The sequence below is a fragment of the Grampus griseus genome, assembly GCF_964374135.1.
Source record: "Grampus griseus genome assembly, chromosome: X".
NCBI lineage: Eukaryota > Metazoa > Chordata > Mammalia > Artiodactyla > Delphinidae > Grampus > Grampus griseus.
This window is the reverse complement of record NC_138999.1, coordinates 114,100,944-114,127,056: the sequence shown is the minus strand read 5'-3', so window position 1 is coordinate 114,127,056 and position 26,113 is coordinate 114,100,944. Positions and strand designations below refer to the sequence as shown.

General features: G+C 43.3%; 1 protein-coding gene across 1 annotated transcript in view; it reads left to right on the top strand.

The window, feature by feature from the left end:
* GPC3 (glypican 3) overlaps positions 1–25,913 on the top strand; it is a 442,885-nt gene extending 416,972 nt beyond the window's left edge. The window contains exon 8 of the mRNA XM_082681955.1: positions 25,400–25,913. Coding sequence (XP_082538081.1) covers positions 25,400–25,569 — 170 coding nt within the window. The 3' untranslated portion in view covers positions 25,570–25,913. The remainder of the gene's footprint in view (positions 1–25,399) is intronic.
* The last annotated feature ends 200 nt before the right edge of the window (positions 25,914–26,113 follow it).

Below are 26,113 nucleotides of genomic sequence, written 5' to 3'. Positions count from 1 at the left end.
GAAATTAGTGGCTGCAGAAGCTCTGCCTTACTTCCCCTAATCTCTTGGCAGAGAAATTAAAAAGACAACAGAAATTGCTGTTCCGCTGGAATTCTGCATGACATAGGGGGAATTGATTGGGACAAATCAATTGAAGGAAACAATCTCTATTTGAGGAGAATGCATCTTTAATCATGGTAATCCCTTTAGTAAATTGCTTTCTCTGGTGACATGGCAATACCTAATTACAGTTTGCTCATTTTGATTTTCCCTTTACCGTGTTGCTTGCTGCTAATGCCGTTGTGGATTTGCAGGCTGAGCAGTGAACTTATTAGTGGCATTAAAAACTCAGCCAAGTGGGTCTCAGGACCAAAATGCCGCCACTCTTAGAAGTGAATGGCAAGTCACAGAACAATTATATTTCTTTGGCACTTCCTCAGAAGACCTATTTTCCATCCCCTTAATAATTTGGATTCTCTTCTCTGAGAAGTATTCTCAATATCCTCCTAAAATTGTGAAAATAAAAATGGAATACAATAGTAAAATGGGTATAACCAAAGACCATACTGACAGCTTATGTACTAGGATTTGCTCCACAATCCAATTTATGTAGTTTAGCGTAACATTAGTTTCCTTGATGAAAAGAAACTCTACTGCCAAATCATGTTCAGCAGTGGGTCATTGTGACTCCCAGGTCTTCTGTGGCAGTTGTGCCCAGCCAGATTTGTCATAACTTGGAAGTGCATACTTTGTTTTAAATGAATGTCAGTTTTAAAAGTAGCTGTTGCAATAGGGTGATAACATGATGATGTTTTCCCCAAAGATGCCTTAATAGCATCCTATGTCTTTGATATCCTCTACATCATCTTTGTTTTTTATATATAGATTTATTTTATTTATTTATTTATTGGCTGTGTTGGGTCTTTGTTGCTGCGTGTGGGCTTTCTCTAGTTGCAGCGAGCGGGGCCTACTCTTCGTTGCGGTGTGCGGGCTTCTCATTGCGGTGACTTCTCTTGTTGTGTAGCACAGGCTGTAGGCACAAGGGCTTCAGTAGTTGTGGCTCGCGGGCTCTAGAGCGCAGGCTCAGTAGTTGTGATGCACGGGCTTAGTTGCTCCGCGGCACGTGGGATCTTCTCGGACCAGGGCTCGAACCCATGTCCCCTGCATTGGCAGGCGGATTCTCAACCACTGCGCCACCAGGGAAGTCCCTACATCATCTTTTTAAGAAAAAATACATTCATCTCCTTACTCTCAAAATCTTCTCCAACCAAGCTTTCCCAACTTCTGTCCTACTGTCCTGCAACTTATCTCCCATGCAGCCTCCATTCCTACATGCCAGGGTTATTCTAGGAATATACCTGAAAGAAATACACCATGTATTCAGAGATGTATATCAGAGGATGTTCACTGCAGCATCGTTTGTGCCAGGGAGAAATTAAAGACAAACTAAATGCCTATCAGTGAGAAAATGGCTAATAGTGCCCTTATATTCATTCATACTGTGGAATTTCTTGCAGTGATTAAAAGGAATGAGGCAGTCTACATGTATTAACATGCAAAGATTTCCAAGACCTTGTAGCATATGCATATGCATAGAAAATACATTTACCAGTAATTACCTCTGGGGAGTTGTGGAACGGGGCATGTTGAAAAGGGGGCTTTCTTTTTTTTTTTTTAACTCTATACACTCAGCTGTTGTTTGAAGCTTTAGCTTCAAGAATGTATTCATGTGTTGAGTAGTTTAAAAATTAACAAAATAAAAGCATTCTATCCACTGTGCGGAGGATGGTTTGCATGAAGGAGGAGACAAGGGAAGCTGTGAGTCCAGGGGAGAGATCCAGGAGGATGTAATCTAAGCAGCAGCAGGAGCAAGCAATGGCACTGATAAGGGGACGAAGTCGCAAAATATTAAGAAAACAGTATTTTTGGGATGTGAGAATTAGTTAGACCTGGAGGATGAAAAAGGAGGAGGAATCTAGGGTGACTTGTGGGTTTCTGGGTTGGGCAACTGGTTGGCTAGTAGAGGCCTTTACTGAACAGGGTTGGGGGCAGGGCGGCAGGGGCCCACCGGAGGAAGAGCAGCTAAAGGAATCGAAATGCTGTGTTGTTTGTGGCTTGTTGAGTCTGAGTTGCCTGAGGGACATCCAGGTGGAAATGGCCAGGAGCAATTAGATCTCCAGAGATGTCTGAGCAAGACATAGATTTGGGACTCCTTGGTGATAGGTAAAACCAGGGCCATGGATGAGAGCGTTCAAGACTTGTCAAGTGAGAAGAGTGGAGGGTCAAAGAAGAATGAGAGAACAGCCATCTTTAAGAAAAACAGCCCACACAGCAGCCTGAGAACGATTAGAGGAGGGACCCGGGAGGAAGTAGTGTCAGAAAGTAAGGGGGGGGCTTCCCTGGTGGCGCAGTGGTTGAGAGTCTGCCTGCCGATGCAGGGGACACGGGTTCGTGCCCCGGTCCGGGAGGATCCCACATGCCGCGGAGCGGCTGGGCCCGTGAGCCATGGCCGCTGAGCCTGCGCGTCCGGAGCCTGTGCTCCGCAACGGGAGGGGCCACAACAGTGAGAGGCCCGCGTACCGCAAAAAAAAAAAAAAAAAAAAAAAAAAAAAAAAAAAAGAAAGTAAGGGGAACACCAAGTTTTAAGACAGAGAGTAGCCAACAGTATTGGATGCTGCAGAGAGCTTAAGATGAGAAGCTAAAAAGAAGCCATGGAGGGATTAACTGTAAACTGGCATGAGGGAGCTCACTGGGTAAAGCGCAATGGCTGATAAAAATGTTCTAAAGTTGAATTATGATGGTTGCACACCTCGCTAAATTTACTAAAATTCATTGAAGTGTACACTTGAAATTTACTTGAAATGGGTGGTGTGGTATATACTCAGTAAAGTTGTTTAAAAAGTTGAAATGAGGACAAAAAAGAATCTATTGGAATTTAGTTTGCAGCAAGCTCTGATTCCAAGCAAAACTTTCCAGTCTAACCTCTTCTTCCTAATTGGTTGGGAAAAGCCCCATGAAATAAAGACGGGAAATGCGCATTACTGATGTCACATCCTGATCATTGCCCCACTCTCCTGCAATATCAAAGACTACTTTACGTGTTTGATTTGCTTTTCACCAAGCAATAAATATTACCACCCTATTCCCTGTCTTCCTTTGGATAATTGCAGTATACTTGCTGTGTTTATTACTTATTCTTATTTATGTATTTATTTATTTTTAGCATATATTTCCAGTTTAGGGTGCCAGGCTATAAGGCCCCAGTTCTGATCTGTTTTTGTTGTTCTTAATTGCATTTTAGTGTGTTTAAACGTGCCCTCTTTATTGGCCCTGCAAGGCCTTCACTCTGAAATCTCATTCATTTTCTGATACCTCTATTACGCTTATAGGCTGATGCCTCGTTCTCAGTCATTTCCCTTCTTAAATTGACTTGGCCAATGAGACGTATTTGTCTTAGTTAACAGGCACATTTGCCATATTCTGTAGACAGTTAAAAGCAATATGGAAAACTTCCACCCCTTCTTAGTTATAAGGAACTGGGACTGCCGTTGCCCCTATTTTTTTTTTAATAAATTTATTTATTTTTGGCTGTGTTGGGTCTTCGTTGCTGCACGCAGGCTTTCTCTAGTTGCAGCGAGTGGGGGCTACTCTTCGTTGCGGTGTACAGGCTTCTCATCGCGGTGGCTTCTCTTGTTGCAGAGCACGGGCTCTAGGTGCGCGGGCTTCAGTAGTTGTGGCGCGCAGGCTCTAGAGCGCAGGCTCAGTAGTTGTGGCACACGGGCTCTGTTGCTCCGAGGCATGTGGGATCTTCCCGGACCAGGGATCGAACCCATGACCCCTGCATTGGCAGGTGGATTCTTAACCACTGTACCACCTGTTTATTTATTTATTTTTAATTGAAGTATAGTTGATTTACAATGCTGTGTTAGTTTCAGATATACAGCAAAGTGATTCAATTTTATACACACATACACAACACACACACATATACGTATATTCTTTTTCAGATTCTTTTCCATTATGGTTTATCACAGGATATTGAATATAGTTCCCTGTGCTATACAGTAGGTCCCTGTTGGTTATCTGTTTTATAGGTAGTAGTATGTATATGTCAATCCCAAACTCCTAATTTATCCCTCCTCTCCCCTTCCCCCTTTGGTAACCATAAATTTGTTTTTTATGTCTGAGGTTGACCCTATTTAATTAAAGTGTTTATTTCTTGCCAATTGCATCTTCTTTTTATTTTGGCTCAATATCTTCCTGCTGCTTTTTATCCTCCTTTTTAGTGATCTGGCTGCCACTCTTTGTAGTAGAATTTTCCTTTTTCCGTTTTACATCTTTTTAGCTATAGGTTTGGGCCACTTGGCATCTTTGCACCTTTCCTGGTCTCGCTTTGGGCCGGCCTACTTTGTCCTTATACCACAGAGCTATTTGTACGAGGATCATCCAGCTTTTTATCCTCAGTTGCCTTCCCCTTGGGTCCTTCCAGCTTATGTCCTAATCATGTTTCCCAAATGAAATTTTTCCATCTGATGCCTCCTCTTTTCTTCCTCTGGATCATGAGTAACAGCATTATGTGGCTGCATTGAACAAGGTGTCTACCGCCTGTGAATTACTGATAATTGTTTCCTATTGATAGGAAAACAATTCCCGAGTTGGTTGCTCTGTCTTCTGTATAGGCAGTATCCTCTTATGACCATCCCATACCATGTATGCACATTTCATATTGCCTGATAAATAGTCACATTATTTCTGAGACGTAGCCCCTACCTTAGTAAGTGGGACAGATTTTGTGGTTCTTTCTCCCCACCCTAGGCAAGTCAGTAGTTGCTCCCTTAAAATTATGTCTCGGTTGATAACTCTTTGGCAAACTTAAAGCCCTCTTCTTTAAGCTAGTCATGGTCTCCAAAAGACACTGATCCCTTTCTTTGAGAGAGAATCCCAAGCAGTCTCTTTAGATTCCTCTCCAGACAGTGTCTGTGTCAAAAGGAGGAATGCAAAGGTCACTTGAACCCTGTCCCTTTACCCTTCATTTCTGCCATGAGACCTCCACAGACCTGAATGAAATCCTGGAATCTCGGGGTTGGAAGGGTCATCAGAAGCTATTTACCTTCACCCCCTCATTCGAGGTTTGAATCCCTTCACCAGTATCTCTACCAAATGGCTGTCCAAACTCATGGACCACCTCCAGAGACAGATCTCACTGCCTAGGTGCAGCCTACGCAATTGTCAGATTGCACTAATTATTAGAAAGTTCTTTATTTCTTTTAAGCCCAAATCATTTTCCCCTTAAAAGAATGACAGAGCTGAGAAACAGCAGTACTAAAATGGCATGGCTATGGAGCAAGAAGAATGTGAGATGAGAAAGAGAGAAGGAAAATAACAAAGGGGCTCCAATAAAGATGTTTAAAAATAAAATAAAAATAACAAAGGGGGCATGTGCAGTGCAGGGGATCCGGCAGTGCCAGACGAGGAGGTCGGTGGAGCAAGGGGGGGCAAATGAGGGAGTCTGAGCTGAGAAACAGGAATGGTGCTGATGGGTAAACAGGAAGGCAATGGAAATGTTGATGGGAGATTAAGGAAGGAGATACTAGAACCTCTTCTAAAACAAATGGAACCCAGGTTAGAGGTTTAAATCAAAGTGCAGAGGAACAGAAAAGCATCTTTAACATTCAGAATCCATCAGAGGAGTCCAGCCTTGCCCTTTGCCTAAGGATATGGAAAAGATCACTGTGGAGACAGGAGAGAATGTTTAGTAGAACAACAACGAGACAGAGAGAAGGGAATAATTGGACACAGGAAATGAGTTTAAAGAGCAATGGAAAGAGAAAAAGAAGTGAACAGAGAAATGGAAAAGGGGGGAAATAAAAACACAGAACTTTTAGGTTAAAGAACTGTATTTATTCCCATGAGAGCACGTAATTGTATTTTCCTGGCAGTCATCCCACAGACCTCTGCAAGGGGAAAGGGGCGCCGGCACGTGCGACTGAAAGCATTGAAGTCTTACTGCTTTGTACTTATTACAGCCAAGCAAGGGACTTCATTAGTGAAGCTATATTTTGATATTGCAGAGACAGGCACTGAAATGCCAATCACCAGCAGCCCCTACACGTGGGAATCGGTGGCAATGGAAAGGACAGGGTGTGGCCCAGGGGTACGTACATTGTGAGGCAAAGGCAAGCGTCAAAGGTATGGGAACCCAATCGTGGTGGTTCGAAGTGAGAAATAAATGGAACCTACTCACGAGAAATCCTGTTTCCTGCGCAGCGTGGCACACAAAATGCTGGCATGTATCCCCTGCTTACATAGTAAGGCATCGAGTTCCAGGCAGCAAAAGGGAGTAAGAAAATAACCTTGTAGGGGCTTCCCTGGTGGCACAGTGGTTAAGGATTCGCCTGCCAATGCAGGGGACACGGGTTCGAGTCCTGGTCCGGGAAGATCCCACATGCTGCGGACCAACTAAGCCCCTGTGCCACAATTACTGAGCCTGCGCTCTAGAGCCCGCGAGCCACAACTACTGAAGCCCGCGCACCTAGAGCCCATGCTCCGCAACAAGAGAAGCTACCGCAATGAGAAGCCCGTGCACCGCAACGAAGAGCAGCCCCCGCTCGCTGCAACTAGAGGAAGTCTGCGCGCAGCAACGAAGATCCAATGCAGCCAAAAATAAATAAGAAATAAATTTCTCAAAAGAAAATAACCTTGTAGATTCCACCCACACTGAGTGCAGTGAATTGATGCTGTGGGTAATGAGAACTGCCTGTTTTCAGAGAGCTTTGGCATGTAGAGGTCAGGGTTTGAGCCCTGCCGTTTGCTTCCTGTACCACCTCCACCATCGGCCCCGCCTGCATCTTGTCTTCATCGTAGCTCAGTGGGACTCCTTCCCCTAAGGAAATCATCAGCTGATGAAGATAGACTCCTTGGGAAGGGTATCTACGAAGGAGGTAGCCCTTCACCTTCATATTCTCTGTAGACTGGGGATATGTGTTCATTTGTGTGGCCATTGATTCATGCATTCATTCATTCAGTTTTTCAGTACCTGTGCTAGCCAGGTACTGCATGGGAGCTACAGAGAGGAGTAAGACTTGTTTCTTTCTTTGAAGGGGCTCCCAGTCTAGCTGAGTGATGAACTCTACTATGCTGCAGACTGAAATTAGTGCTATGATAGAAGTACAATCCAATTGATAATCACAGAGGGAAGTGATTCATCTGGGCTGGGGTAAGAAGGGAAGGAAGGCTTCCTGGAAGAAGTGTCATGTAAGTTGAAGCCTAAGAGAGAGAAAAAAAGAGAGATACCAATCCAGCCTGAGGGAACAGCATGAAGAAAGACATGGGAACCTCAAAGTACTTGTCATTTTCAGCAAATGATAAATGGGATGGTAAGACAACAGTATATGGTACTTGGAGAAATATGTGGGCAGTTGAAACTGGAAAGCAAGACAAGTTGAGATGGAGAAGCTTGTGAATGCCATGCTAAGGAATTAGGACTTGATCCCACATGCAGTAGGGAGCCATCAAGGATTTTGAGAAAGAGAGGAAGTGAATTCAACATGGGATCGAGGAAGAGAGTACTATCTTATGCCTGCTGTCATGGAATAGGACATTCTTGCTTCCTGGACAGCAGTGGGCCATTGGAGAGGAATGGGTATCATATCTAGCTGGGGCATTGAGAACTGTGGCAGATGGGAAGTACGTGGGGAGAGAGAGGCTGAGGGAGAGAGGAGAAATGGTCACAGTCCAAAGACAGAGGAGGTGGTACCTGTGGGAATGTGAGAATGGCAGCTTACTGACAGTCCAGATCCAAAGATGGGAAGGAAGGAGGAGGGAGCCAGGATGACAATGTGTTCTTCCAAGCAAATTGAGGGGAAAATGCCTCAATTCCCCAAATCCCATTGATGGTGAGGGAGGCATTTCACAACTGGAGAGGTTTTAGGGAACAGATTTAGATGGAACAACTTAGAGAGGCTTTTCATCTTTCATTTATGAGGACACCTGCCTGCTGTTGATTTCTGGCCTGTGATGTTCCCACACCCAGGCTGAGTGTTTTCAGGGACTTGTGCCATTTTGACCAACTGGCTGTTGTACTAGTAACTTCCCTTTGCTGTTGGACATCGCAAGCATTTTAGTTCTCAGGTACATTTTTTGTAAGATACACCATGGCTGATTAAAAATGGAAGATGACCAGACTTTGCGTTTTCCCATTCAAGTATATCAAAGCCCTGCCTAAAATACCATCAAAGAGCTTTTCAGTAAGCATTTTGGAGCCTGGGCTCCAGGAGACTATAAGGCTACTCCCTTACTCTCCTGACCGCCCCCCGCCCCACAGCAATTTGATTTGGCTACAAAAAGTGACATTTTGTGTTCTCCTTCTGCATCCTCCAAGCCCAATGACTGCATACCTCTGTAGCTGCATCATGCTTGAAATGTACATTATAAACAGAGCTCTGTGAATCTAAACCATTAATTTTTTTAAAGTAATGAGGACAGAGTGTATTCACTGCTTCATTGATTTTTTTTAAATGCATTTTCAGCTGAGCATCATTTGCATGACTCAGAAAAGCAAATGTAAGTTTCCTGAGGTTGTATATAGATTTCTCTTAAAATAGCCTCAGACTAAAACCCGTGACAGAAATTGCCTTCTCCTTTCATTCCCAATTGAGGAGCCATATTTGCAATTCTAAGGTAGTGCTTAAATATCCATTTTAATTCATTTGGACAACTTGACTTTCAAAGCACTGAAGGAGTACCATGTGGGGCTTGACGCTTGGGTATCGGGTACATTCACACACCCCTCTACAAAGTAAAATGCCAGAGGAGCAATGCACTCACACCCCCCTTAGGAACTAGGATGCACCCCAAATCTTTTGGTTTCTATAGTTTGTTTAATCATGGTAAAATATATATAACATTTGTCATTTTAACCATTATGGATACAGTTCACTGGCATTAATCACACAATGTGTGTGCTGCCACTATTGCCAAAATTTGCCTCGTCTGCCTATTTATATTTTATGTAAATGGCATCATATGACATGTGGTATTTAGTGACTGGCTTCTTTCACTTAGCATCATGTTTTTGCAGTTCATATACCTTGTACATGTAGGAATGTACTTCATTCCTTTCTATGACTGAAAAATTTTCATTGTATGGATAGACCACATTTTGTTTATCCATTCGTCCATTGATGGACACTTGGGTTGCTTCCACCTTTTGGCTGCTGTGAATAATCTGCTATAAACATTGGTATACAGGTATCTGGTGTCTCATACAGGTTGTTAATGCATCAGAGATAACAATATAGCATTTCCAAAGGCCGTCTTGAGTTGGAACTCTGGAGGCACCTTCTAGTGAACTTGGTTGTACAGGTGTTGTGACACTGATAGCACTGCCACAAAGCCTCAGCACAGTTAGGATGGCAGTGCTTCACTGCCACTGTCACTCACTGTCAAACTTCTCCGAAGGCTAATCAGTATTCAGTGAATCCACGTCAGCTCCCACTCTCTTCTCAACTCAGTACTCTCTGGTTTTTGACCTAAACACCCTACTGAAACTTCTCTCAAAAATCTCCTGTAACCTTCTAGTTGACACTTTCAGTAGCTTCTTCTCAATCCTTACTTTCCTTGACCTCTCTATAACATTCCACCATGCTTCTCCTCCTCTCTTTAAAGTGTTCTCTTCCCTTGCCTTTTATCTATTTATTTGTTTGTTTATTTATTTTTGGCTGTGTTGGGCCTTCATTGCTGCACGCGGGCTTTCTCTAGTTGTGGCGAGCGGGGGCTGCTCTTTGTTGTGGTGCGCGGGCTTCTCATTGCGGTAGCTTCTCTTGTTGCCGAGCACGGGCTCTAGAGCACACGGGCTTCGGTAGTTGTGGCTCGCGGGCTCAGTAGTTGTGGTTCACGGGCTCTAGAGCGCAGGCTCAGTAGTTGTGGCGCATGGGCTTAGTCGCTCCGTGGCATGTGGGATCTTCCCGGACCAGGGCTCAAACCCGTGTCCCCTGCATTGGCAGGCGGATCCTTAACCACTGCGCCACCAGGGAAGTCCTTCCCTTGCCTTCTTGAAGCCTGTTCTCTTCATCTTCTCCCCTGGGCCTGGCTGAACAGTGTCTCAGTCACCAGCTGCTTGTATTCCACTGACTCTCAAGCCCATGGGAATCAGGTAACCCCCGCCCCGCCTCCTGTGGGAAGGGAAGGCTTTGAGGAACTGTGATTCCTGTGGAGCTGTTAGGTAGCCTCAGGTGAGAAGGATCTGTAGCCATGAGAGTAATAGTCGTGACACTCCTGTGGAAGGTGATGATAATTCTAGGACTGGTGGCGGAAGGCCAGTACCACACCACCCACTCATACTGTCACACTTTCCAGGATGGAGCTGTTCTGTTTCTGGGAAGATGACCTGACTCATTATGCACCTAAACAAGCATAGTAGTGGCCCACATCATAAGATTCTACAGTAAAATGATCTGATTTCCAAAGGGATTACGTGGTATTTTTTATTGTTCCTTTCTCAATGGCTGGACGCAATAGTGAAGCATAGTTAGTGGCTGAATCCCCTGGACACCATTTTGTATTAGACACTAAGCAGTCTGAGCCCCAGTTAAGGGCAATTGCCATGGCGTTCCCCTCTCGACAAGGAAGTTGTCATCGAAAAAGCTACCTTAAGTCACTAATCAGGACTATGTGAGTCAAAATGCCCAGCTTTGGTAGTGTACCAAGCCCAGGTGACTCAAGTGTCCCAACAGTGCTTATAAGACCTTTCCACCTAAGTACCCCATACAGGCAGTGAAGAGTGGGAATAAACACCTGTTCCTGAGGATCTGGGACATAACCTCAAGGTCCTAGTAAACAGGAAATATCTTATGAAGTCTTCAGTGAGTTTGCAAATAGCGCACTTTTGCTCCATCATACAGCCTTGCATGTTTCAGTATAAAATAGTGTGCTTTTGCCCTAAATCCCAGGGAAGAAGCATGCCATGGCTTCACGTACCCACAGCCCACTGCAGTGTAACCTGAAGGTACACCCACCCCAGACGGAGAAATAGAGCCTATAGGAAGAGAGGCCATGCCTATACTAGTGGCAAAATCAACTGTATTCTTTCAACATCCCAGCATTGTAACTGAGGGTATTTGCAGGCTGGAATTAGCTGTAAGAAATGAAGTGGGCATCTCATTGCACCAGCCCTTTTCCAGGAGAGGCGATTGGATTATTCCCAGAATTTACAGTCATTTAGCTGGCAGAATCGGCAGCTCACTTGTCAAGAAGGCATGTTGTGAAATGGGCCCTAAAAGGAGTCCCATTAGACCAATTAAAACCAGAGGCCTCAAGTGTGCCATTTCCCCCTCGTCTGATCTATGAAGAAGAAAATCTAGACTCCCGCAGACCTGAGGCTCATTAACAAAGTCACTTTCCTCTGCTTTCAAGTCCAAGTAGTCATTTCACACCTGAAAGTTCAGAAAGGTTGACAGGGCGGAGGCGGGGTGAGGGTGGGGGATTGATGTGGCAGGAAGGAAGGTTGTGTTGAGGGGAGGACAAGGGAACCGAGATCTATTGGGGATTCAGAAGCAAATGGTGGGGCCCAAAGGCTTCTGTGGGAAGGGGCAGCAGAGTGAGCAGTAGTGTAATGAACACGATTTCTAGTGCTTTCCCCAACTTCAGCCTCTGGGGTCTACCAAGCAGTGTACTGAAGGTTTCGCATATTCATGTCCTGCGGGCCAACTGTGCACAGCAAATACAAAACGCAGGGAGAGCAGTGTTGCTCTGTTGCCATATTAGGGCCGGATTGAAGCCATCTGCTGGTGCAGGCTTGGCAAGCAGCAGCATTTGCTCCGCTGGTAGTGTGACGGCAGCTCTTCTTCCAGGCTGCCCCGTGGAGTTGGCCCGCTGGTGTGGGTAAGGCCCCTGTAGCAGCGCCTTGCCCTGCTTGATGCCCACGCCATCAGAGGGCAAGCATTAGAATCCTATTATACGCTCAAGACCCCGGTGGCTCTGTAAGGGCCCAAAGGCTCGTCTCACTGGCTGACAGATTTTCCCTGGCTGCCTGTGTAGCCCAGGCCCAGCAACTTCTCCCCCAAAGCTTGGTGTGTACTGCCTTTAGTAGACGTTATTATGCCAGGGTTTAAAGGAAACAGAAACAGTCCAGTGTGGATTTACTTATTGCCAGGGTCTCTTATCCACAATTAGACCAGCTTAAGAAGAAAGTGGATTCAGAATTTGGTAGGTGGTGATCAGCAGAAAGCCTCACATCATAAGGGAAGCAACTGACTGCCTCTCCCTGCTCATAGGTGCCCTGGTGGGGGCAGCCCCCTTGGCTGCTGTGGGTAGAATGATCGCAGCCTGAGCTCCTCACTGGGCCCCAAGAGCCTTGGAATCAGAGAGGGACAGAACTACTGACAGAAGGAAATTTAGAGTTCATCTAGTCCAATACACCGATTTAGCAAAATGGGGGTGACTGAGGCCCAGAGGAGAGGGAAATGACTTGCCAAGGGTGAAACAGTAACTCAGTGACTGAGCCTGGCCTGGAACCCAGGGCTCCAGACCCCCAGGAGGTGCCCTCTTTCTTAGGAACTCTCCTAGGAGACTGAATAACTTAGTGGGGGGCGCTCCCCACTGAGTGCTTCTTCTGATGCAGAAAAACTTTTCCACACGAAGTGCAGACCTTAATGACTGGTGATCATTTAAAGGGATTATCTATTCTGCAACACAAAGGACGTAAGAGCAAAATGAGAGTCAGGGCTGAGTGTATCATTAGTACAGATTGTTGGGTCTTACCCACTGGGTGTAGTTAAACTGATTACAAATAGAAACAGAGTTTTGGATTTAGCATGAAAATTTCCTTGCTGGCCCAAAAGGTTCTCACTGACGTTCAGCTGAAAGACAAAAGCCAATTTATGTGCGTTTTACAATATGTACCTAACCAAACAAAGATATAGTCTGGAAAATCACTGATAAACATAAAAATATGAGTGATTTAAGGGTATGGTTTGTGGTTATTCCCATAAGGCATCTGGTTCGTAGCAAAATGAGAAGGTTTTGGTTTGGTGTGGATTTAGCTTCTTCATAGGTTTTTAAATTTTCTTTTAATATTTGCTACTGGCTGATCCCCAGATACTGTTCCCACAGGCTTCTTCTTTTTCCCAAGACAACATGTCTGACAAGTCTCTCCCGCCCACTTAGGGCTGTCCTCCAAACTGTTAACAGTGATTTCTGAAAAACACAAAACAGATTATGTGGATTCCTTATTTAAAAACCTTGCAGTGGCTCCCTATTGCCCACAGGAGAAAGTCTTAGCATTCCTATCCACCATGATTTGGCCCTTACTTACTTGTCCTTCCTGCCCTACCTTTAATCACCCACCAGGCAACACATACACACGCCACAGCGATGTGAACTCTGCATTCCTTCCCTCCGTCGAGGCTACCTGCTCCTACTGAGTATGCCCTATCGACATTCGCAGATATTAATGATTTTTCTCAAGCTGAACCCTCTGCCTGAAATGCATGACCATCCCATTCAGCCCTGCTATATAGTTCCACCCATCCTTCATGGTGCAGGTTATGGCCCAACTGTCCCAAGAAGCCTTCCCAGAACCTTCCTTTATCTGGGGAATTTTTCTCTCTCCCTTCTGTCACCCTGGTGTTTCACTTGTGCCTTTATCCGAACCCTTTCTGCTTTCTGCCAACTGTCTCGTTGGTTTGTCTATTGGTCTATTTTCCTTACCAGACTGTGGGATTCTTGAAGGCAGACACTAAGTCTTTCTCCAAGCTTCTAGCTCAATGCTTGGGCCATAGCAGACTACTGTTAAGTTTGTTGAATTAAATTGGATTATATTTCTCCCGTCCAGGAATGTCCATAGTTATCTTTAACCAAAACCCCAGTTCCTCTGTGTCCCATAGTGCTTCCTTGTCATGCTAAGCTGTCCCCTTCATCTCTAATCTCTGTGATGGTGGCCCAGGCCCAGAGTGTGTCTTTGCTGGAACTCCCATCAGTATCAGCCACACGAACCCAGCTATAGGGTTGGGTGATAAAGCTTTGCTGCTGCTGAGTGAGAAGCCTTGGGAAACCTGTAGCCACAGCGTAGGAAGCACTAGAAGGTATTCTTCTGAATATTCCTTGGGTCTTTTGGAGGTAGAAGACTTCGCCCAGCTTTGTGCCAGGGGTGCATGATGGCCTTGGCCATCACTGCTGATTGCTTCAGGTAAACAGAACTGATATAATGCCCATTTGGGGTCCCCAAACCTAGAACTCTTTTCAGTATTTCACAAAGCTTAATAAAGCTACTTAATCAAGTCTGTGATCAGTTCTATGTGGAAACGTTGACTTCTCTCATGTTTTTTTTTTTTTACATCTTTATTGGAGTGTAATTGCTTTACAATAGTGTTAGTTTCTGCTTTATAACACAGTGAATCAGTTATACATATGTTCCCATCTCTCTTCCCTCTTGCGTCTCCCTCCCTCCAACCCTCCCTATCCCACCCCTCCAGGCGGTCACAAAGCACCGAGCTGATTTCCCTGTGCTATGCGGCTGCTTCCCACTAGCTATCTACCTTACATTTGGTAGTGTATGTATGTCCATGCCTCTCTCTCGATTTGTCACAGCTTACCCTTCCCCCCTCCCCATATCCTCGTCTGTTCTCTAGTAGGTCTGTGTCTTTATTCCTGTCTTACTCCTCGGTTCTTCATGACATTTTTTTTCTTAAATTACATATATATGTGTTAGCATACGGTATTTGTTTTTCTCTTTCTGACTGACTTCACTCTGTATGACAGACTCTAGGTCCAACCACCTCACTACAAATAGCTCAATTTCGTTTCTTTTTATGGCTGAGTAATATTCCATTGTATATATGTGCCACATCTTCTTTATCCATTCATCTGATGACGGACAATTAGGTTGCTTCCATCTCCGGGCTATTGTAAATAGAGCTGCAATGAACATTTTGGTACATGACTCTTTTTGAATTATGGTTTTCTCAGGATATATGCCCAGAAGTGGGATTGCTGGGTCATATGGTAGTTCTATTTGTAGTTTTTTAAGGAACCTCCATACTGTTCTCCATAGTGGCTGTACCAATTCACATTCCCACCAGCAGTGCAAGAGTGTTCCCTTTTCTCCACACCCTCTCCAGCATTTATTGTTTCTAGATTTTTTGATGATGGCCATTCTGACTGGTGTGAGATGATATCTCATTGTAGTCTTGATTTGCATTTCTCTAATGATTAATGATGTTGAGCATTCTTTTATGTGTTTGTTGGCAGTCTGTATATCTTCTTTGGAGAAATGTCTATTTAGGTCTTCTGCCCATTTTTGGATTGGGTTGTTTGTTTTTTTGTTATTGAGCTGCTTGTAAATTTTGGAGATTATTCCTTTGTCAGTTGATTCATTTGCAAATATTTTCTCCCATTCTGAGGGTTGTCTTTTGGTCTTGTTTATGGTTTCCTTTGCTGTGCAAAAGCTTTTAAGTTTCATTAGGTCCCATTTGTTTATTTTTGTTTTTATTTCCATTTCTCTAGGAGGTGGGTCAAAAAGGATCTTGCTGTGATTTATGTCAGAGTGTTCTGCCTATGTTTTCCTCTAAGAGTTTGATAGTGTCTGGCCTTACATTTAGGTCTTTAATCCATTTTAGGCTTATTTTTGTGTATGATGTTAGGGAGTGATCTAATCTCATACTTTTACATGTACCTGTCCAGTTTTTCCAGCACCACTTATTGAAGGGCTGTCCTTTCTCCACTGTACATTCCTGCCTCCTTTATCAAAGACAAGGTGACCATATGTGCGTGGGTTTATCCCTGGGCTTTCTATCCTGTTCCTGTATTGATCTATCTTTCTCATTTTGTGCCAGTACCATACTGTCTTGATTACTGTAGCTTTGTAGTATAGTCTGAAGTCAGGGAGCCTGATTCCTCCAGCTCCGTTTTTTGTTCTCAAGATTGCTTTGGCTATTCGGGATCTTTTGAGTTTCCATACAAATTGTGAAATTTTTTGTTCTACTTCTGTGAAAAATGCCAGTGGTACTTTGATAGGGATTGCATTGAATCTGTAGATTGCTTTGGGTAGTAGAGTCATTTTCACAGTGTTGATTCTTCCAATCCAAGAACATGGTATGTCTCTCCATCTATTTGTATCATCTTTAATTTCTTTCATCAGTGTCTTATAGTTTCCTGCATACAGGTCTTTTGTCTCCTTAGGGAGGTTTATTCCTAGATATATTTTTTGTTGCAATGGTAAATGGGAGTGTTTTCTTGATTTTACTTTCAGATTTTTCATCATTAGTGTATAGGAATGCCAGAGATTTCTGTGCATTAATTTTGTATCCTGCTACCTTACCAAATTCATTGATTAGCTCTAGTAGTTTTCTGGTAGCATCTTTAGGATTCTCTATGTAGAGTATCATGTCATCTGCAAACAGTGACAGCTTTACTTCTTCTTTTCCAATTTGGATTCCTTTTATTTCCTATTCTTCTCTGATGGCTGTGGCTAAAACTTCCAAAACTATGTTGAATAACAGTGGTGAGAGTGGGCAACCTTGTCTTGTTCCTGATCTTAGTGGAAATGCTTTCAGGTTTTCACCACTGAGGACGATGTTGCCTGGGGTTTGTCATATATGGCCTTTATTATGTTGAGGAAAGTTCCCTCTATGCCTACTTTCTGCAGGGTTTTTATCATAAATGGGTGTTGAATTTTGTCGAAAGCTTTCTCTGCATCTATTGAGATGATCATGTGGTTTTTCTCCTTCAGTTTGTTAATATGGTTTATCACGTTGATTGATTTGCATATATTGAAGAATCCTTGCATTCCTGGAATAAACCCCACTTGATCATGGGGTATGATCCTTTAAATGTGCTGTTGGATTTTGTTTGCTAGTATTTTGTTGAGGATTTTTGCATCTATGTTCATCAGTGATATTGGCCTGTAGTTTTCTTTCTTTATGACATCCTTGTCTGGTTTTGGTATCAAGGTGATGGTGCCCTTGTAGAATGAGTTTGTGAGTGTTCCTGCCTCTGCTATATTGTGGAAGAGTTTGAGAAGGATAGGTGCTAGCTCTTTTCTAAGTGTTTGATAGAATTCGCCTGTGAAGCCATCTGGTCCTGGGCTTTGGTTTGTTGGAAGATTTTTAATCACAGTTTCAATTTCAGTGCTTGTGATTGGTCTGTTCATATTTTCTATTTCTTCCTGATTCAGTCTTGGCAGGTTGTGCATTTCTAAGAATTTGTCCATTTCTTCCAGGTTGTCCATTTTGTTGGCATAGAGCTGCTTCTAGTAATCTCTCATGATCTTTTGTATTTCTGCAGTGTCAGTTGTTACTTCTCCTTTTTCATTTCTAATTCTATTGATTCTATTTCATTTCTAAATCTATTGATTGAGTCTTCTCCCTTTTTTCTTGATGAGTCTGGCTAATGGTTTATGTATTTTGTTTAACTTCTCAAAGAACCAGCTTTTAGTTTTTTTGATCTTTGCTATCGTTTCCTTCATTTCTGTTTCATTTATTTCTGATCTGATTTTTATGATTTCTTTCCTTCTGCTAACTTTTGGGTTTTCTTGTTCTTCTTTCTCTAATTGCTTTAGGTGCAAGGTTAGGTTGTTTATTCGAAATGTTTCCTGTTTCTTAACGTGGGCTTGTATTGCTATAAACTTCCCTCTTAGAACTGCTTTTGCTGCATCCCATAGCTTTTGGGTCGTCGTGTCTCCATTGTCATTTGTTTCTAGGTATTTTTTATTTCCTCTTTGATTTCTTCAGTGATCACTTTGTTATTAAGTTGTGTATTGTTTAGCCTCCATTTGTTTGTATTTTTTTACAGATCTTTTCCTGTAATTGATATCTAGTCTCATAGCTTTGTGGTCAGAAAAGATACTTTATACAATTTCAATTTTCATAAATTTACCAAGGCTTGATTTGTGACCCAAGATATGATCTATCTTGGAGAATGTTCCATGAGCACTTGAGAAAAATGTGTATTCTGTTGTTTTTGGATGGAATGTCCTATAAATATCAATTAAGTCCATCTTGTTTAATGTATCATTTAAAGCTTGTGTTTCCTTATTTATTTTCATTTTGGATGATCTGTCCATTGGTGAAAGTGGGGTGTTAAAGTCCCCTACACTGAATGTGTTACTGGCGATTTCCCCTTTTATGGCTGTTAGTATTTGCCTTATGTATTGAGGTGCTCCTATGTTTGGTGCATAAATATTTACAATTGTTATATCTTCTTTTTGGATTGATCCGTTGATCATTATGTAGTGTCCTTCTTTGTCTCTTCTAATACTTTTTATTTTATTTTAAAGTCTATTTTGTCTGATGATATTAGAATTGCTACTCCAGCTTTCTTTTGGTTTCCATTTGCATGAATATCTTTTTCCATCCCCTTACTTTCAGTCTGTATGTGTCTCTAGGTCTGAAGTGGGTCTCTTGTAGACAGCATATATATGGGTCTTGTTTCTGTATCCAGTCAGCCAATCTGTGTCTTTTGGTTGGAGCATTTAGTCCATTTACATTTAAGGTAATTATCGATATGTATGTTCCTATTCCCATTTTCTAAATTGTTTGGGGTTCGTTATTGTAGGTCTTTTCCTTCTCTTTTGTTTCTTGCCTAGAGAAGTTCCTTTAGCATTTGTTGTAAAGCTGGTTTGGTGGTGCTGAACTCTCTCAGCTTTTGCTTGTCTCTAAAGGTTTTAATTTCTCCATCAAATCTGAATGAGATCCTTGCTGGCTAGAGTAATCTTGATTGATTGTAGGTTTTTCTCCTTCATCACTTTAAATATGTCCTGCCAGTCCCTTCTGACTTGCAGAGTTTCTGCTGAAAGATCAGCTGTTCACCTTATGGGGATTCCCTTGTGTGTTATTTGTTGTTTTTCCCTTGCTGCTGTTAGTATGTTTTCTTTGTATTTAGTTTTTGACAGTTTGATTAATATGTATCTTGGTGTATTTCTCCTTGGATTTATCCTGTATGGGACTCTCTGTGCTTCCTGGACTTGATTAACTATTTGCTTTCCCATATTAGGGAAGTTTTCAACTATCATCTCTTCCAATATTTTCTTAGTCCCTTTCTTTTTCTCTTCTTCTTCTGGGACCCCTATAATTCGAATGTTGGTGTGTTCAGTGTTGTCCCAGAGGTCTCTGAGACTGTCCTGAAGTCTCTTCATTCTTCTTTGTTTATTCTGTTCTGCAGTAGTTATTTCCAGTATTTTATCTTCCAGGTCACTTATCCGTCCTTCTGCCTCAGTTATTCTGCTATTGTTTCCTTGTAGAGAATTTTTAATTTCAGTTACTGTTTTGTTCATCATTGTTTGCTCTTTAGTTCTTCTGGGTCCTTGTTAAACATTTCTTGTATTTTCTCCATTCTATTTCCAAGATTTCTGATCATCTTTACTATCATTACTGTGAATTCTTTTTCAGGTAGACTGCCTATTTCTTCTTCATTTGTTAGGTCTGGTGGTTTTTTCCTTTGCTCCTTCATCTGCTGTGTGTTTTTCTGTCTTCTCATTTTGCTGATCTTACTGTGTTTGGGGGTCTCCTTTTCACAGACTGCAGGTTCGTAGCTCCCTTTGTTTTTGGTGTCTGTCCCCAGTGGCTAAGGTTGGTTCAGTGGGTCGTGTAGGCTTCCTGGTGGAGGGGACTGGCGCCTGTTTTCTGGTGGATGTGGCTGGATCTTGTCTTTTTTGTGGGCAGGACCGCATCCGGCAGCGTGTTTCTGGGTGTCTCTGACCTTATTATGATTTCAGGATGCCTCTCTGTTAATGGGTGGGGTTGTGTTCCTGTCTTGCTAGTTGTTTGGCATGGGGTGTCTAGCACTGGAGCTTGTTGGTTATTCAGTGGAGCTGGGTATTAGCATTGAGACGGAGATACCTGGGAGAGCTCTCGCCATTGGGTGCTAGTGTTGAGATGGAGATCTCTGGGAGATTTTCGCTGTTTGATGTTATGTGGAGCTGGGAGGTCTCTTGTGGACCAGTGTCCTGAAGTTGGCTCTCCCACCTCAGAGGCACAGCACTGACTCCTGGCTGCAGTACCAAGAGTCTTTCATCTACACGGCTCAGAATAAAAGGGAGAAAAAGTAGAAAGAAAGAATTAGTAGAAGAAGGAAGGAAGGAAGAAAAAAAGGAAAGAAAGAAAGGAGGGAGGGAGGGACAGTGGGAGGAAGGAAGGAAGGAAAAGAGAAAGAGAGAAGATAAAGTAATTAAAGAATAATTATTAAGAAAAAAGAAAAAAAATAATAATAAAACAGACAGAACCCTAGGACAAATGGTGGAAGCAAAGCTATACAGACAAAATCTCACACAGAAGCATACACATACACACTCACAAAAAGAGGAAAAGGGGAAAAATAATAAATCTTGCTCTCAAAGTCCACCTCCTTAATTTGGGATGATTGTTGTCTATTCAGGTATTCCACAGATGCAGGGTACATCAAGTTGATTGTGGAGCTTTACTCTGCTGCTCCTGAGGCTGCTGGGAGAGATTTCCCTTTCTCTTCTTTGTTCGCACAGCTCCCGGGGTTCAGCTTTGGATTTGGCCCCGCCTCTGCGTGTAGGTCCCCAGAGGGCGTCTGTTCTTCGCTCAGACAGGACGGGGTTAAAGGAGCCGCTGATTCGGGGGCTCTGACTCACTCAGGCCGGGGGGAGGGAGGCGCACGGAGTGTGGGGCGAGCCTGCGGCAGCAGAGGCCCACATCTCGTTGCACCAGCGTGAGGTGCACCGTGCGTTCTTCCAGGGAAGTTGTCCCTGGATCACGGGACCCTGGCAGTGGCGGGCTGCACAGGCTCCTGGGAGGGGAGGTGTGTAGAGTGACCTGTGCTCGCACACAGGCTTCTTAGTGGCGGCAGCAGCAGCCTTAGCGTCTCCTGCCCGTCTCTGGGGTCCACGCTTTTAGCCGCGGCTCGCGCCCATCTCTGGAGCTCCTTTAAGCAGCGCTCTTAATCCCCTCTCCTCGCACACCAGGAAACAAAGCAGGAAGAAAAAGTCTCTTGTGTCTTCAGCAGCTCCAGACCTTTTCCTCTCATATGTTTTTTTGATGTACAGTTGATTTATACTGTTGTTAGTTTCTGCTGTACAGCAATGTGATTCAGTTATACACATATATACATTTTTAAATATTCTTTTCCATTATGGCATATCACAGCATATTGGATATAGTGCCCTGTGCTATACAGTAGACCTTATTGTTTATCCATTCTGTATATAAATAGTTTGCATCTGCTCACCCCAAACTCCCAATCCATCCCTCCCCTCATCCTCCTCGTCCTTGGCAACCACAAGTCTGTTCTCTGTCTGCAAGTCTGTTTCTGTTTTGTAGATAGGTTCATTTGTGTCATATTTTAGATTCCACACATATAAGTGATATCATTGGTATTTGTATTTCTCTGACTTATTTAGTATAAACTCTAGGTCCATCCATGTTGCTACAAACGGCATTACTTCATTTTTTTTAATTAAAAAAAAAATTTCGGGGCTTCCCTGGTGGCGCAGTGGTTGAGAGTCTGCCTGCTGATGCAGGGGACACGGGTTTGTGCCGCGGTCTTGGAAGATCCCACAAGCTGCAGAGCAGCTGGGCCCGTGAGCCATGGCCGCTGAGCCTGTGTGTCCGGAGCCTGTGCTCCGCAATGGGAGAGGCCACAACAGTGACAGGCCACGTACCACAAAAAAAAAAAAAAAAAAAAAAAAAATTTCTTGGAGTACAGTTGATTTACAATGTTGTGTTAGTTTCTGCTGTACACCAGAGGGAATCTGTTATACATATACTCTTTCTTAGATCCTTTTCCCATATAGGCCATTATAGAGTACTGAGTAGAGGTTCCTATGCTATACAGCAGGTCCCTATTAGTTATCTATTTTATGTATAGTAGTGTGTATATGTCAATCCCAATCTCCCAAGTTATCCCTCCCCCCTCTTACCCCCTGGTAACTATAAGTTTATTTTCTACATCTGTAACTCTATTTCTGTTTTGCAGATAAGTTCATTTGTACCCTATTTTTTACATTCCACATATAAGTGATATCATACGATATTTGTCTTTCTCTGACTTAGTATGACAATCTGTAGGTCCATCCATGTTGCTGCAAATGGCATTATTTCATTCTTATTTATGGCTGAGTAATATTCCATTGTAGAAATGTGCCACATCTTCTTTATCCATTCATCTGTCAATGAACATTTAGGTTGCTTCCATGTCTTAGCTATTGTAAATAGTGCTGCAGTAAACATTGGGGTGCATGTATCTTTTTGAATTATGGTTTTCTCAGGGTATATGCCCAGTAGTGGGATGGCTGGGTCATATGGTAGTTCTATTTTTAGTTTTTTAAGGAACCTCCATCCTGTTCTCCATAGTGGCTGTAACAGTTTACATTCCCACCAACAGTGCAAGAGGGTTCCCTTTTCTCCACACCCTCTCCAGCATTTATTGTTTGTAGATTTTATGATGATGGCCATTTTGCCCAGTGTGAGGTGATACCTCATTGTAGTTTTGATTTGCATTTTTCTAATAATTAGTGATGTTGAGCATCCTTTCATGGGCTTTTTAACCGTCTATGTCTTCTTTGGAGAAATGTCCATTTAGATCTTCCACCTATTTTTTGATTGGGTTGTTTGTTTTTTTGTTGTTGAGTTGTATGAGCTGTTTGGATATCTGGGAAATTAAGCCCTTGTCCATCACATCATTTGCAACCTCCCAGTCTGTAGGTTGTCTTTTAGTTTTATTTCATGTGTTCTTTAGTTAGTTATCTTTGGCAGGATATTTTCCTTAATTTTTTTTTCAAGAAGGAACCCATTACTATTTACTGACTGCAGTATACTTGGTATATGTACAAAATTTTTCAATTTGTTTATGATATAGGTCCATATGAGGTTCAGAGTCAGCCCTGCATTCAAAGAACACCTGTGCCACTTACCAGCTGTGTAAATACAGGCAAAAGAAGTAACCTGAGCTTGAGCTTCCTCATCAGTAAAATGGGAATTATAATACCTACTTCACAACATTACTGAGAAGGTTCGATTACATGAGATCATGTATATAAAGGGCTTAGCACAGTGCCTGGCACACAGTGAGGACTCAATAATTGGTAGTCATTTTTATAATTTCAAAACATAGGTTCCAAGAGATAGACATAAAAGAGGTATTTGGTGGCAATAAGATGAGAAACTACTGGATCTAACGTAACTGCTGGGTTTTCCACAACTGCTAGAGTAGACAAAACTGTGTAGTAGAGCAAGGTAAATAGTGGAGGCGCTGAGTGGTCACATTAGTAGATGTTGCTTGCTTAATCCTGATGTTAGGCAAGGGGGATATCTGGAAAATGAATCTGAAGGCGCTGCTGAAAGTGCTCTCATTCAGGTCAGCCCGAAAAATCCTCCTCTTCATTTAAGTTGAGAAGTTGCCATGAGACTCAAGGCTGGGCTTTCAACAGATCCAGCCGTATGTGTTCTCGACTTTGGTGAAATCTGATCGGGATCTAAGCCTGCACTATCCTTGCCGACTGACAGCTGACCTCGGCCTGCTCTGTGCGCGCTGCACCGTACCTTTCAGAGAAAGAGGTCTGATTTCCAAGTAGCCCATTGCTCTTTTTCTCTTTGATTTTCCTTGTATCTGTTTATTTATTCTGGGGGGAGAGGGAATGGATATTAGTCTACTGGTTCACTTTTCCCTCAGCAAGAGGGTTCCCTGGAAATTTTGATTTGCACTATTATCATCAGCACTCAAGAAGAAACACGTTCTCAGCTTCAGAAGAGCAAAATGTGGTCAGATTCATAGATATTAAAAGTTAGGACATCATTTCCTTGTACAGCAATGAAAAATAAGTATAGTTAGTAACAAAATAGAAAAATTACTTGTATCAAATGTGATAAGCAAAGGACTCAATAAAATATATATTCAGATTAATAGGGAAAATATCAATACACATTAGGTAAGAAGGCAAAGGATATGAACTGTTATTCGTTGAGAACTAAAACACAGCAAAAGTTCATCTATACTAGTAATCAAATACACTCAAATTAAAGAAACTTTGAGATATCATCTTATACAGACTACAGTATCTTTTATTGGTTCCCTCATCATTGCTGGTGGCATTATAAACTGCACTAGCCCTTTGGAAAGTAGTGTTGCGGGCTGTAATCAGATCCTCTGGCTTTGATCACCTTGACCTTGCTGCCTGCTCTAAGGAATGCCAGCCTCACAGCAGCCATGGTCCTGGGCCCTGCTCTGCACACATCCTGGACCAGCTGAGTCCTTACACTTTCTTCCTGTGACTTACTGCGTGTTTCATCCCCTGTAAGAGGAGCTCTTCCTTCCTCTTCCTTCCTTCCTTCTGCAGAATCCGCTTCCTCTGTGCCTGTTGCTATGCATCTCCATGTCCCCAAGGGATCTTTCTGGCTCCATTGGCCACAGGACAGTTGGCTGCTGAGGTCACTCACATCACATCACCTTCACAAGCTACTGAAATAGAAACAAACTTTGGTGACTGAGTCCAGAAAAGCCAAGGGAGTAGATTTGAACTCTAAATCTGGAAAAGCAAATCTAAGAGAAACTGAGCCCTGGGCTAGGACCAGCTGTCTTTAATTTCCTGACAAACCACTATCTACTTAGATTTACCCTCTGGGAGATTTCCGCGTTAGGCCAACCCCAACACCCCAATTTCTTTTCAGAATCATGAGCATATCTCATAAACGGTAGGCAGTCGAAGAAAGAGGACCCTTACCCGTTAGCCTTTCCTTAGTCTATGCATATATAATGCATAATTCTATGCATTATATTGGGCTGGCCATAAAGTTCGGGTCTTTCCGCTTACAGAAAAACCCAAACGAACTTTTTGGCCAACCCAATATCCTGTGTGGGTGTGGGTATGTGTGTTAGGGGTGGGCGGTGAAAAGACCGTATAGATAAAAGAAATATTTCTGAGAAAAATAAAATAACTTCCAATGGCAAACTACCCTATCATCAACGCTAAGGCAAGGCCTCCCAGGGGAAAATCTGAACGGGGTGCAGGGCCCAGGAAAGGTACCCTGGGAGGCTACCACATCCCCTCTCCCACCAACACACATACACACAAGGACATGCATGTAGTCACCCACATGGCACCTTACGTTTGGATACCTGTGAGATCTGGTGAAAATGACCTTCAAGCATGGCCTTGCCAGGTGGGAGATGTGGAAAGGGCCAGTGTGCACTCTGGGCTGTGGGTGGAGCCAAAGGTGGGAGGGGAGCAGCCAGCTCTCTCCCTGTTGGTGGGATCTCTGGCAGGAGCACCACTAGCCATCTTCCTCGGGCGGGCCCCGCCCACAACACCCCTGTCTTCTTCCCATCTCCTGGCGGCCTTACCTTCAACGAAAGGAGGAAATCAAAGCTGGGGCATCCCAGCAGTGCAGACAAGCGCTTGGGCCGTGAAGAGTGCAAACCTGAGGCTGTCGGTAAGCCTGTATTGAAATTCTTTCCTTTCTTTCGGCAGAACTGGCTTATGATCTGGACGTGGACGATGCTCCTGGAAGCAAGCAACATGTGAATCAGAAGGACAATGAGATAGTTGCCTCTCACAACCTCGGGAACGGCCCTTCCCCCCTGAAGATTCTCACCAGCTTGGCAATCTCCGTGGTGTGCTCTTTCCTCCTGGTGCACTGACTGCCAAGGTCACCGCACACGTGCTGCCCTTCAGCACCCTGTGGTCTCCCTCTATAAAGGGAACCACCTTTTTCTTTTTTTCTATTTTTTTATCTTATATACCTCCTCCAGCCATTAAGTAGAAGACTAACCATGAGTTACGTTTTCGAAAATCAAATGGTATCTTTATGAGGACGGTAAATTTTAGTGGTAGTATAGATTGTCCTTTTGCAATGAAAAAAAAAAATCAGATTGTGCCAAATTATTTTCCTATGTTTGGCTGCTAGAACATGGTTACCATGTCTTTCTCTCTGTCTTTCCCTTTGCATGGATTTCTTTGGAAAAAAAAAAAATAAATGCTCAAATAAAAATGTGTTGGGTCTTTTTTTTTTTTTTTTTTTTGGCGGTACGCGGGACTCTCTCTGTTGTGGCCTCTCCTGCTGCGGAGCACAGGCTCCTGACACGCAGGCTCAGCGGCCATGGCTCACGGGCCCAGCCACTCCGTGGCATGTGGCATCTTCCCGGATCGGGGCACGAACCCATGTCCCCTGCATCAGCAGGCAGA